Source organism: Mesoplodon densirostris, chromosome X, assembly GCF_025265405.1.
Source record: "Mesoplodon densirostris isolate mMesDen1 chromosome X, mMesDen1 primary haplotype, whole genome shotgun sequence".
Lineage (NCBI taxonomy): Eukaryota > Metazoa > Chordata > Mammalia > Artiodactyla > Ziphiidae > Mesoplodon > Mesoplodon densirostris.
In genome coordinates, this window is record NC_082681.1 from 71,372,963 (window position 1) to 71,386,846 (window position 13,884).

Here is a 13,884-nt window from a genome sequence, read left to right on the forward strand (position 1 = left end):
TTTTAACACTTCAACTGAACGTCACAACTAAAAACTACCAACCCCGCTAATCCCTCATTTCATACGATTATAACTTTTCTTTAAAGTACTTTAAAAGCCCTATACCTTCTTCCTTCAGCCGTAAGACAAGCTCTGAGAACAAAAGTGAGGGGTCACGGATAGTGTGAAATCTGAGGGAAAGAGGTGCGGCAGAAGGTTAAAGAGAGTTTGGAGTAGGACAAAATAAAGAACTAGATGGTCAGCTTGGTGAGGAAAACCGTTAGGAGCTGGTTAGGCTAGAGTGCAGCGACGGACACGAGGGGGCGGGCTTAACCTCTGACCCCCAACGCAGGGAAGTGACCGCAACACACCCTAACCGCCTCTCAGGGAGGCAACCATTTTGTCTTTGTCCCAGCCCCGCCCCTCGGATGCAGACGGCTCCATTGCCCCACGCCCACCCCACCCCCGCCTTCTTCCGCTCAGAAACCGGAAGTGGGACTGCGGACCTAGGAGCCAGGCCGGAAGCAGCTCAGGGCTAGAGTCTCGCTCCGAGCGCACTGCCGTCAAATCCTTGCTGCTGCCCCTGGCTGTCGCCTCCCAAGAAAAGTCGTGGGACCATGTCGAATATGGAGAGTATCCTTTCCTTTCTGAAAAGCTGCTGCTAGGGTTTAAAGAGGTGGGGGAGAGGAGAGCCTGGGGCCCCGGAAGGTGCCTGGTGGTGACCTTTTAGGTCTAGTTGAGGAGGGGTGAGGGTTCTGACTCCGATTGTTAGGTGCTGGCAGCCTGTTTTGTTTTGTTTGTTGTTTTCCTGGTAGCCCCCGCAACCATCCTGAATCAGGGGACGTGGGGCTGCTTTGAGAAGATTACTGAACATGAACTCTCCCTTGTTGAAGGCTAATGTCACCTGTTCTTTCAGTGAATTTATCCACTTCTGAAAAATCGAAGGAGAGTGGTGTGGAAGCAGGCGACAGTTTGCCAGAGGTTTGGGGCAGAGGTATAGGTTTTGAATGGGTAACGAGGGCAAATAGGTTTGTGGAACTTCTTCCTTTTTCTGGATGGAGGTGACTGGCAATGAGTTCTTAATACCAGCCCTCCGAACTAAGTTGATTGCTTGCTTGTTAATAATCTGATTTAGCACGTGAGGAAACTCATAGTTTCCTAAAGCCACAAAAATACATCAGTTGCACCTGTGTTACCACTTAAGCAATGAGTTCGAGGTTAGGAACCAAGCTGTGCTTGGTTTGAAGCTCTGGATTGAAGAAGGATGAGGTTGTTTTTCACAAGTGAAATACCATCACAGGATTTCCATGCCGCTGTCCTTCTTCCAGAAATTGGCATTACAGAAATAGAGTAGTTTGATATCTTGCTATTGAATGAAACTTGGCAAAATAACAAAATTGGGTCATAGAAATTCTTTGATAGCTCATATTGAAACTATTTTCATTCATTAATTTGTAAGTCTGAAATATAGAAAGACATTTGGTGAGAGGATTAAATTATGTAAACTGTACTGAGAATATTGGTAACATATTTGGTGCTGAACTGGCCAAGATAAACCAAGAATAAAATGTGAACCTTTGTGGAGGTGCAGAAATAGGTCATTTCATGAACTGAGTAGATGACTAAAAGGCCCAGTTTAAAGGATATAATTTATAGAAGTGTAGTTGTGTTAGATGATTTTTATTAAAGCACCATAATAAAAGAGCACTGGATTATGAGTCAGAAGATCAATTTCCAATCCCAGTTCTGCCTTTTAAGAAACATGTGAGTTAGAACAACTCGTATAGCCTCTGTTATGCAATGTTTAGTCATCTGTGAACATTCTAACTGACCTATCAGCCTTATAAAGGTCTTGTGAAGATAAAATGAAATGTAAGGGCTTACTAAATTATGAAGTTTTGAACATGTTAAGTGTTAAAAAGTAGAGTACAATTTGCTATCTTTTTCGCCCGATCTTTTGGAAGGGTTTGAGGGAATAGCTCTAAAACTGCTTTTATTTCCTACTTTAATAATGCAAATTACTTTTGCTCACCTAAAAACCTACCTTATGTGATTTCCAATAATAAGATAGTTACTAATTTTCTTTCACTGAAAAGTATGTATGCCTGACTATAATTAAAATTAATGGTACTATTATCAGTAGTTTAATACATAACAAAAATGAACTATAACTACTCTTGAGTCCATCAAAGGAAGTGAGGACTTCATTCATACCGTCTGGCAGTGATTAGTTCTTTTGGTCCTTTTTTTATTTTTTTTTATTTTTTTATTTTTTATTTTTTTTTTAATTTTATTTTACAAATTAAATCAGTTATACATATACATATGTTCCCATATCCCCTCCCTTTTGCGTCTCCCTCCCACCCTCCCTATCCCACCCCTCCAGGCGGTCACAAAGAACCGAGCCGATCTCCCTGTGCTATGCGGCTGCTTCCCACTAGCTATCTACCTTACGTTTGGTAGTGTATATATGTCCATGCCGCTCTTTCACTTTGTCACAGCTTACCCTTCCCCCTCCCCATATCCTCAAGTCCATGCTCTAGTAGGTCTGTGTCTTTATTCCTGTCTTACCCATATGTTCTTGATGACATTTTTTTCTTAAATTCCATATATATGTGTCAGCATACAGTATTTGTCTTTCTCTTTCTGACTTACTTCACTCTGTATGACAGACTCTAGGTCCATCCACCTCATTACAAATAGCTCAATTTCATTTCTTTTTATGGCTGAGTAATATTCCATTGTATATATGTGCCACATCTTCTTTATCCATTCATCTGTTGATGGACACTTAGGTTGCTTCCATGTCCTGGCTATTGTAAATAGAGCTGCAATGAACATTTTGGTACATGACTCTTTTTGAATTATGGTTTTCTCAGGGTATATGCCCAGTAGTGGGATTGCTGGGTCATATGGTAGTTCTATTTGTAGTTTTTTAAGGAACCTCCATACCGTTCTCCATAGTGGCTGTACCAATTCACATTCCCACCAGCAGTGCAAGAGTGTTCCCTTTTTTCCACACCCTCTCCACCATTTATTGTTTCTAGATTTTTTGATGATGGCCATTCTGACTGGTGTGAGATGATATCTCATTGTAGTTTTGATTTGCATTTCTCTAATGAGTAAAGATGTTGAGCATCGTTTCATGTGTTTGTTGGCAGTCTGTATATCTTCTGTGGAGAAATGTCTATTTAGGTCTTCTGCCCATTTTTGGATTGGGTTGTTTGTTTTTTTGCTATTGAGCTGCATGAGCTGCTTATAAATTTTGGAGATTAATCCTTTGTCAGTTGCTTCATTTGCAAATATTTTCTCCCATTCTGAGGGTTGTCTTTTGGTCTTGTTTATGGTTTCCTTTGCTGTGCAAAAGCTTTGAAGTTTCATTAGGTCCCATGTGTTTATTTTTGTCTTTATTTCCATTTCTCTAGGAGGTGGGTCAAAAAGGATCTTGCTGTGATTTATGTCATAGAGTGTTCTGCCTATGTTTTCCTCTAAGAGTTTGATAGTGTCTGGCCTTACATTTAGGTCTTTAATCCATTTTGAGCTAATTTTTGTGTATGGTGTTAGGGAGTGATCTAATCTCATACTTTTACATGTCCCTATCCAGTTTTCCCAGCACCACTTATTGAAGAGACTGTCCTTTCTCCACTGTACATTCCTGCCTCCTTTATCAAAGATAAGGTGACCATATGTCCGTGGGTTTATCTCTGGGCTTTCTATCCTGTTCCATTGATCTGTCTTTCTGTTTTTGTGCCAGTACCATACTGTCTTGATTACTGTAGCTTTGTAGTATAGTCTGAATGGTCCTTTTTTTAGAATCCAGACCTTTTCCTTTGAGTATAGAGGAAGAAAATGGCATATGGACTCAGACCTGTCTTTCATAAATGAATAACTTGAACTGAAACTTGAGTAACATTTATTTGTCACCTATTTGAAATGCAGAAATCTCATTGTTACAGTATGTAAGAAGAATAAGTGTGCTAACACAATTGAATTAGCATGGTAATTGTGACTTCTGTCTTTGGGCAGTTAGATACACTGAAGTTATGTTGGATTAGATCCAATATCATTTTAAACAACTTGATGGAATAGCCAAATTTATTTATTTTTTTAAAATTTTTATTACAGTACGTTTGTTTTACAATATCATGTTAGTTTATGCTGTATGGCAATGTGCCTTTTCCTGGGGAAAATATTTGTCGCTGACATCTCTTTCCTTAGGGGATTCTTACCTGAAAAAGTTTGAGAAGCAATGAAGTAGATAATAGGTACTGTAGACATAAGAGTAAAGAAAGGGATGTTGTGAACTGGACTGGTATCATTGTCTCCTTTTGTAGTCACGTAGACAGATGAGACTATGTTATAGGCAAAAATTGCCAGCTACCTTAAAAATGCTCTCCATTGTGAATGGCTTTACATCCTAAAGCAGAATTACAGATCAGAGTCTCTGAGGCTTTGCTAGTATTGACAAATGTATTGTGATTTTTTAACCAAGATATTAATAATAGTTCAAATTTTGTTTTTTAAATATCATCACCTGACAGTAGTCTTACAATGTGTGTCCTGGCTTGCTAATATAATGTTGCCTTACAAGAAGTATTTTATGTAAGGAATGCTTCTTGTTCATCATTTGATGCTATTTGAAGATCAGTTCTGAGCAATTCACTATGAAAGTTAAAATTCAAAAAGAGAAATAAGAGTTGAGCTGCCTTTGAATTCCTTCTTGTTCTTCTATTCACAGTTAATTACCCATCTCTAGGCTTCAGTTTTCACATCTGTAAAATGAGGGAAGTTGACAAGCGATCTCTAAGGTTTCTTTCAATTCTGAAGATCTCCCTGAGTTTCTGTGTTCCCAAACTCTACCTCCCAGACATACACAAGGGATGATTAAGATGCTGGGAGCTGAAAAAGAGGAAAGTTGTGTATATAATGCCACTTTTTCTCATCAACTGTATGAATAACCATCTATGGTATGGCACCACTGCTTTATTATGGAGCAGGCAGGTGCTAGTAGAACATTCTTATTCCATCCTCTTACCTCCTTTGTTTTCAACCTTTACTTCTATGTAAAGGATTGTAAAATCCTACTGTTGGCACTTGGAATCAAATAGATTTCTGCCCTATTATGTTGGGATAACTTACTTTCCCTTGGTGTTGCTCCACCCACTTCAGAGAGGTAGGCAGGACGTAAGAGTTCTACTATGAATTTCTGCTAGTAAACTGACTATAACCATTTTTCTTGAGGAAGCAGATTGAAATCTTAGAGCAAGGTTTCCTTCTGTATGCATAATAAATATGTGGAACCCTAATGATTGTTATTTATTTTAATTTTAAAGCAATAATCTATTAAGGCATAGCTGATTTCTCCCCTTTGCCTGTCAGCAGTGTAATTGCTATTAAGTGAAATCACATAGAATTTTTTTTCTTTTCTTTTTAAATTTATTTATTTATTTATTTTTGGCTGTGTTGGGTCTTCGTTGCTGCGCGTAGGCTTTCCCTAGTTGTGGAGAGAGGGGGCTACTCTTTGTTGTGGTGCACGGGCTTCTCATTGCAGTGGCTTCTCTTGTTGTGGAGCACGGGCTCTAGGCATGTGGGCTTCAGTAGTTGTGACGTGTGGGCTCAGTAGTTGTGGCTCGCGAGCTCTAGAGTGCAGGCTCAGTAGTTGTGGTGCGCTGCCTTAGTTGCTCCGTAACGTGGGATCTTCCTGGACCAGGGCTCAAACCCGTGTCCCGTGCATTGGCAGGCAGATTCTTAATCACTGCACCACCAGGGAAGCCCAACATAGAATGTTTTAAAGACATATTGGGATTTTTTTATTCCCTGACTAGCCATATTGCCCAGTTAAGATATGTGACTTATCTAAATCATGAGGTGGTAATGACAATTTATTGAACATCTACTATGTACCAAACTTTGTGCTGGGGATTTTATATATCATCTCAAAACCTCAAAACAATCCTGGAAGATGGGTGGTAGTGTCCTCATTTTATAGAACAGGCAATTAAAGCTAAGAAAGCTACAGAGCTTGTAAGTGTAAAGGATCTGAGCTTGGCTCCAAAGTCTCTGGTGTGTTCACGTTTCCATAGTGCCTCCAGAACTTACAGTGCACTTCAGTTATATTTGATTGAGTCCTAGGGTTATGCAGAGCTACTCTTTCTATATACTGACATTCCATTTGAGATTTTTGCTTTAAAAAGTGTTTGGAAAAATCAACACAATCACTTTAGGGAGGACATAGCTTAGATTTTCTCGAAAAGTCTAGTTCATAGATATATTTCCTATTAAGAGGTACACCTGTATGATGTAATGTTTTAAATTTTAATTTTATAGAGTTAGAAGGTAGGGAATACTACTTTCTGAAAATTTGAAATAATTGTTCAGATGATTTATTGATTTTCTTATTTATAAATCCCAAGGGCTAAGTGAGTTAGTGTTTTCCTTTTGTGTGGATTTTGGCAGGAGGAGGGAAACCTATTGCCATTAACAGAGATCTTTGAGACCAAAATTTCAGAGTCATTGTTTATGTTAGCAAAAAAGCAAGCATGGTGGTGTGTGATAAACCTCATAGTGGTTAAGAGGAAGATGGTAGGGAGGGGAGGAAGAAGGGTACACTGGGCAAAGGAACTGTATGTGAAGTCACAGAGTCAGGTAACTGGTGGAGGCCATCATCACTGAAGCACAAGTTGCTGGAGGCTGGGATTACCCAAGATCTAGTTTAGGGCCTTATGCATTATTTATTCTATACACGTTAACATGTATTACTGTTCAGCCTTTCTAAACCTTCAATCCATCAAAAATAAAGTATTTCAGGGCTTCCCTGGTGGCGCAGTGGTTGGGAGTCCGCCTGCTGATGCAGGGGACGTGGGTTCGTGCCCTGGTCCAGGAGGATCCAGCGTGCCGCGGAGTGGCTGGGCCCGTGAGCCATGGCCACTGGGCCTGCGTGTCCGGAGCCTGTGCCCCGCAACGGGAGAGGCCGCAGCAGTGAGAGGCCCACGTACCACAAAAAAAAAGAAAAGAGTATTTCAGTCATTGTCTTTTCGGTTGGCAAAGAAAAATAAATACTCTCTTAACGGCAACCACTTTGCTAAATTGAATTTATGATTAGTCAGTGAAGGAGATTATTCTGCCAGTGTTATTTTTTCCAAATAGAAAAATACTCCAAGGATTTACAGCCAACTAAAATATCTAAAATATTTCACAGGGGCTTCCCTGGTGGCGCAGTGGTTGGGAGTCCCCCTGCCAGTGCGGGGGACGCGGGTTCATGCCCTGGTCTGGGAGGATCCCGCATGCTGTGGAGCGGCTGGGCCTGTGGGCCATGGCCGCTGGGCCTGTGCATCTGGAGCCTGTGCTCTGTGGCGGGAGGGGCCCCGACAGTGAGAGGCCCGCGTACAGCAAAAAAATAAAAAAATAAATAAAATAAAATATTTCACAATATATCAACTCTGGTTCATAGTTCAATTTAGTGGTTAAATCAACACCATTATTTTCCACATTAGCAATAGAGGATATTCACTCACTGTAGTGTATACAGAGGGTGATTATTTGAATAGCAGGCACCTGAATTTAAGAATTGCATACCCTGGTTGTAGAAGGTACCCGAGAGTTAGAGGCAAGGCTTTAGACCCAGGAGTGTTTTGATTTCTGGCCTAGGACAAAAGATACATCATCAGAAAAACACTGGTTTTACAGGTTGCCTGGGATACATAGACACATATGAATATATTTGGCATTGGTGGTAGTCTAAGATATGTAGTCCTCCTCTATGGAATCATGTGCTTTACACTATATTTATGAGTCAAAATGGGAAAAATAAGAAGAGACCATGTAAAAAGTATTTCCCAAAGCCAAATGTCTTCAATTTTAAAAGCCGCCCTTTATTGTGAGACTCTCCTTCCTACATTTTTGGTGTTGCTCTGTTCTTTCTGTTAATTATACCAGTCCAAGGATTTTTTAAAAAGTCTGGGATCTGCTATGACATTGGTTTTCTCACTCTTAGCCGCAGAGTCCTTTTTTTTCCTGAATGGAATCATGTAGAATCCTAATATACAACAGAAATAAACATCATTGTATTAGTGTAAACTTATTCATAAGCTTATATGTGTAATTGAGTCCTCTTGCCCAACATTAGTGATGCTTTTTCCCCAGTATATCAGGTACCATTGTAAAACATTTTTTCTACTATTCATTTACTTAAAACTATTGAGTACTTCTGTCAATCACTGCACTAAGCTGATGGTATAAGGATAATTAGGATTCATCCTTATTCTCAGGGTGTCCATAGTCTAGTTAAAGAAGTAGACATGTAAAAAAGAATTATAATGAAATACAGAAAAGTACATCATATATAAAATAACATGGGAATAAAGAGTAAGTAGCTACTGACACTGTAAATTTCAAATTAGTGTTTCCAAAGAGTATACTTAAAATTTAGGACCAGAATGTTTGAAAACAGCCTTGGAGAAGAGCTATTTTATATTAAATTTATATCAAGCACAAACAGGTTCAACGTATCCAACTTATAATACTACTACACATTCCTAACTGTTGTCCATAGACCAGTATTATTTAATACATGCTTTTGGGTTTTTTTCTTTTAATTTTCAAGCAACCCTCTTTTTTAAATTGCAAAGATACCATCTCATGGAACAGGACTATAAACTCTTAATCTAACCTTTTATTTGAAATGAATTTTTTACAAAAATCATGTAACTTTAATCCTCACCCCCCCAAGAGCAAGTGCAAAAAAGAGTAAAAGACCAATTACCTGCCACTGGGCTTAAGAAATAAAACATTACCAACTCATCTCCCTTATTTCCCCACCAAAGGCACCAACTGTCTAAAAGTTCATATTTATCATTTCCATGCATTTGTTTATATTTGACCACATACATGTACATTCTTAGGATATAATTAATGTCTTGCATATTTTCCAGTTTTATGTGTGTGGTATACTGTTTTCTTTTTTATTCAAGATGATTCTTCAGATTCATACATTATGTCATCTTCACTTTCACCTCTATGTAGTTTATTTTATTTTATTTTTTAAATTATTTTTAATTTTTAATTTTTTATTTTTTGCTTTATAACAAATTTAATCAGTTATACATATACATATGTTCCCATATCCCCTCCCTTTTGCGTCTCCCTCCCACCCTCCCTATCCCACCCCTCCAGGCGGTCACAAAGCACCGAGCTGATCTCCCTGTGCTATGCGGCTGCTTCCCACTAGCTATCTACCTCACGTTTGGTAGCGTATATATGTCCATGCAGCTCTTTCACTTTGTCACAGCTTACCCTTCGCCCTCCCCATATCCTCAAGTCCATTCTCTAGTAGATCTGTGTCTTTATTCCTGTCTTACCCCTATGTTCTTCATGACATTTTTTTTCTTAAATTCCATATATATGTGTCAGCATACAGTATTTGTCTTTCTCTTTCTGACTTACTTCACTCTGTATGACAGACTCTAGGTCCATCCACCTCATTACAAATAGCTCAATTTCATTTCTTTTTATGGCTGAGTAATATTCCATTGTATATATGTGCCACATCTTCTTTACCCATTCATCCGATGATGGACACTTAGGTTGTTTCCATCTCCGGGCTATTGTAAATAGGGCTGCTATGAACATTTTGGTACATGTCTCTTTTTGAATTATGGTTTTCTCAGGGTATATGCCCAGTAGTGGGATTGCTGGGTCATATGGTAGTTCTATTTGTAGTTTTTTAAGGAACCTCCATACCGTTCTCCATAGTGGCTGTACCAATTCACATTCCCACCAGCAGTGCAAGAGTGTTCCCTTTTTCCCACACCCTCTCCAGCATTTATTGTTTCTAGATTTTTTGATGATGGCCATTCTGACTGGTGTGAGATGATATCTCATTGTAGTTTTGATTTGCATTTCTCTAATGAGTAAAGATGTTGAGCATCCTTTCATGTGTTTGTTGGCAGTCTGTATATCTTCTGTGGAGAAATGTCTATTTAGGTCTTCTGCCCATTTTTGGATTGGGTTGTTTGTTTTTTTGCTATTGAGCTGCCTGAGCTGCTTATAAATTTTGGAGAATAATCCTTTGTCAGTTGCTTCATTTGCAAATATTTTCTCCCATTCTGAGGGTTGTCTTTTGGTCTTGTTTATGGTTTCCTTTGCTGTGCAAAAGCTTTGAAGTTTCATTAGGTCCCATGTGTTTATTTTTGTCTTTATTTCCATTTCTCTAGGAGGTGGGTCAAAAAGGATCTTGCTGTGATTTATGTCATAGAGTGTTCTGCCAATGTTTTCCTCAAAGAGTTTGATAGTGTCTGGCCTTACATTTAGGTCCTTAATCCATTTTGAGCTTATTTTTGTGTATGGTGTTAGGGAGTGATCTAATCTCGTACTTTTACATGTCCCTATCCAGTTTTCCCAGCACCACTTATTGAAGAGACTGTCCTTTCTCCACTGTACATTCCTGCCTCCTTTATCAAAGATAAGTTGACCATATGTCCGTGGGTTTATCTCTGGGCTTTCTATCCTGTTTCATTGATCTATCTTTCTGTTTTTGTGCCAGTACCATACTGTCTTGATTACTGTAGCTTTGTAGTATAGTCTGAAGTCAGGGAGCCTGATTTCTCCAGCTCTATTTTTCGTTCTCAAGATTGCTTTGGCTATTTGGGGTCTTTTGTGTTTCCATACAAATTGTGAAATTTTTTGTTCTAGTTCTGTGAAAAATGACAGTGGTAATTTGACTGGTATTACATTGAATCTGTAGATTGCTTTGGGTAGTAGAGTCATTTTCACAATGTTGATTCTTCCAATCCAAGAACATGGTACATCTCTCCATCTATTTGTATCATCTTTAATTTCTTTCATCAGTGTCTTATAATTTTCTGTATACAGGTCTTTTGTCTCCTTAGGTAGGTTTATTCCTAGATATTTTATTCTTTTTGTTGCAGTGGTAAATGGGAGTGTTTCCTTGATTTCACTTTCAGATTTTTCATCATTAGTATATAGGAATACCAGAGATGTCTGTGCATTAATTTTGTATCCTGCTACTTTACCAAATTCATTGATTAGCTCTAGTAGTTTTCTGGTAGCATCTTTAGGATTCTCTATGTATAGTATCATGTCATCTGCAAACAGTGACAGCTTTACTTCTTCTTTTCCCATTTGGATTCCTTTTATTTCCTTTTCTTCTCTGATTGCTGTGGCTAAAACTTCCAAAACTATGTTGAATAAGAGTGGTGAGAGTGGGCAATCTTGTCTTGTTCCTGATCTCAGTGGAAATGGTTTCAGTTTTTCACCATTGAGGACAATGCTGGCTGTGGGTTTGTCATATATGGCCTATATTATGTTGAGGAAAGTTCCCTCTATGCCTACTTTCTGCAGGGTTTTTATCATAAATGGGTGTTGAATTTTGTCGAAAGCTTTCTCTGCATCTATTGAGATGATCATATGGTTTTTCTCCTTCAATTTGTTAATAAGGTGTATCACGTTGATTGATTTGCATATATTGAAGAATCCTTGCATTCCTGGAATAAACCCCACTTGGTCATGGTGTATGATCCTTTTAATGTGATGTTGGATTCTGTTTGCTAGTATTTTGTTGAGGATTTTTGCATCTATGTTCATCAGTGATATTGGCCTGTAGTTTTCTTTCTTTGTGACATCCTTGTCTGGTTTTGGTATCAAGGTGATGGTGGCCTCGTAGAATGAGTTTGGGAGTGTTCCTCCCTCTGCTATATTTTGGAAGAGTTTGAGAAGGATAGGTGTTAGCTCTTCTCTAAATGCTTGATGGAATTCGCCTGTGAAGCCATCTGGACCTGGGCTTTTGTTTGTTGGAAGATTTTTGATCACAGTTTCAATTTCAGTGCTTGTGATTGGTCTGTTCATATTTTCCATTTCTTCCTGATTCAGTCTTGGCAGGTTGTGCATTTCTAAGAATTTGTCCATTTCTTCCAGGTTGTCCATTTTATTGGCATAGAGTTGCTTGTACTAATCTCTCATGATCTTTTGTATTTCTGCAGTGTCAGTTGTTACTTCTCCTTTTTCATTTCTAATTCTATTGATTTGAGTCTTCTCCCTTTTTATCTTGATGAGTCTGGCTAATGCTTTATCAATTTTGTTTATCTTCTCAAAGAACCAGCTTTTAGTTTTATTGATCTTTGCTATCGTTTCCTTCATTTGTTTTTCATGTTATTTCTGATCTGATTTTTATGATTTCCTTCCTTCTGCTAACTTTGGGATGTTTTTGTTCTTCTTTCTCTAATTGCTTTAGGTGCAAGGTTAGGTTGTTTATTCGAGATATTTCCTGTTTCTTAAGGTGGGATTGTATTGCTATAAACTTCCCTCTTAGAACTGCTTTTGCTGCATCCCATAGGTTTTGGGTCGTCGTGTCTCCATTGTCATTTGTTTCTAGGTATTTTTTTTATTTCCTCTTTGATTTCTTCACTGATCACTTCGTTATTAAGTAGTGTATTGTTTAGCCTCCATGTGTTTGTATTTTTTACAGCTCTTTTCCTGTAATTGATATGTAGTCTCATAGCATTGTGGTCGGAAAAGATACTTGATACAATTTCAATTTTCTTAAATTTACCAAGGCTTGATTTGTGACCCAAGATATGATCTATCCTGGAGAATGTTCCATGAGCACTTGAGAAAAATGTGTATTCTGTTGCTTTTGGATGGAATGTCCTATAAATATCAATTAAGTCCATCTTCTTTAATGTATCGTTTAAAACTTCTGTTTCCTTATTTATTTACATTTTGGATGATCTGTCCATTGGTGAAAGTGGGGTGTTAAAGTCTCCTACTATGATTGTTTTACTGTCGATTTCTCCTTTTATGGCTGTTAGTATTTGCCTTATGTATTGAGGTGCTCCTATGTTTGGTGCATAAATATTTACAATTGTTATATCTTCTTCTTGGATCGATCCCTTTATCATTATGTAGTGTCCTTCTTTGTCTCTTCTAGTAGTCTTTATTTTAAAGTCTATTTTGTCTGATATGAGAATTGCTACTCCAGCTTTCTTTTGATTTCCATTTGCATGGAATATCTTTTTCCATCCCCTTACTTTCAGTCTGTATGTGTCTCTAGGTCTGAAGTGGGTCTCTTGTAGACAGCATATATATGGGTCTTGTTTTTGTATCCATTCAGCCAATCTGTGTCTTTTGGTGGGAGCATTTAGTCCATTTACATTTAAGGTAATTATTGATATGTATGTTCGTATTCCCATTTCCTTAATTGTTTTGGGTTCGTTATTGTAGGTCTTTTCCTTCTGTTGTGTTTCTTGCCTAGAGAAGTTCCTTTAGCATTTGTTGTAAAGCTGGTTTGGTGGTGCTGAACTCTCTCAGCTTTTGCTTGTCTGTAAACGTTTTAATTTCTCCATGAAATCTGAATGACATCTTTGCTGGGTAGAGTAATCTTGGTTGCAGGTTTTTCTCTTTCATCACTTTAATTATGTCCTGCCACTCCCTTCTGGCTTGTAGAGTTTCTGCTGAGAGATCAGCTGTTATCCTGATGGGGATTCCCTTGTGTGTTATTTGTTGTTTTTGCCTTGCTGCTTTTGATAGGATTTCTTTGTGTTTAATTTTTGACAGTTTGATTAATATGTGTCTTGGCGTATTTCTCCGTGGATTTATTCTGTATGTGACTCTCTGTGCCTCCTGGACTTGATTAACTATTTCCTTTCCCATATTAGGGAAGTTTTCAACTATAATCTCTTCAAATATTTTCTCAGTCCCTTTCTTTTTCTCTTCTTCTTCTGGAACCCCTATAATTCGAATGTTGGTGCGTTTAATGTTGTCCCAGGGTTCTCTGAGACTGTCCTCTGTCCTTTTCATTCTTTTTTCTTTATTTTGCTCTGCATCAGTTATTTCCACTATTTTATCTTCCACCTCACTTATCCGTTCTTCTGCCTCAGTTATTCTGCTATT

At 38.3% G+C, this 13,884-nt stretch overlaps 1 protein-coding gene across 1 annotated transcript in view; it reads left to right on the forward strand.

Moving 5' to 3' along the window:
- The first annotated feature begins 234 nt into the window (after window positions 1-234).
- Window positions 235-13,884, forward strand: part of LOC132481629 (charged multivesicular body protein 1B2-like) — a 39,823-nt gene continuing 26,173 nt past the window's right edge. The window contains exons 1-3 of the mRNA XM_060086474.1: window positions 235-246; window positions 395-687; window positions 873-973. Coding sequence (XP_059942457.1) covers window positions 235-246; window positions 395-687; window positions 873-973 — 406 coding nt within the window. The remainder of the gene's footprint in view (window positions 247-394; window positions 688-872; window positions 974-13,884) is intronic.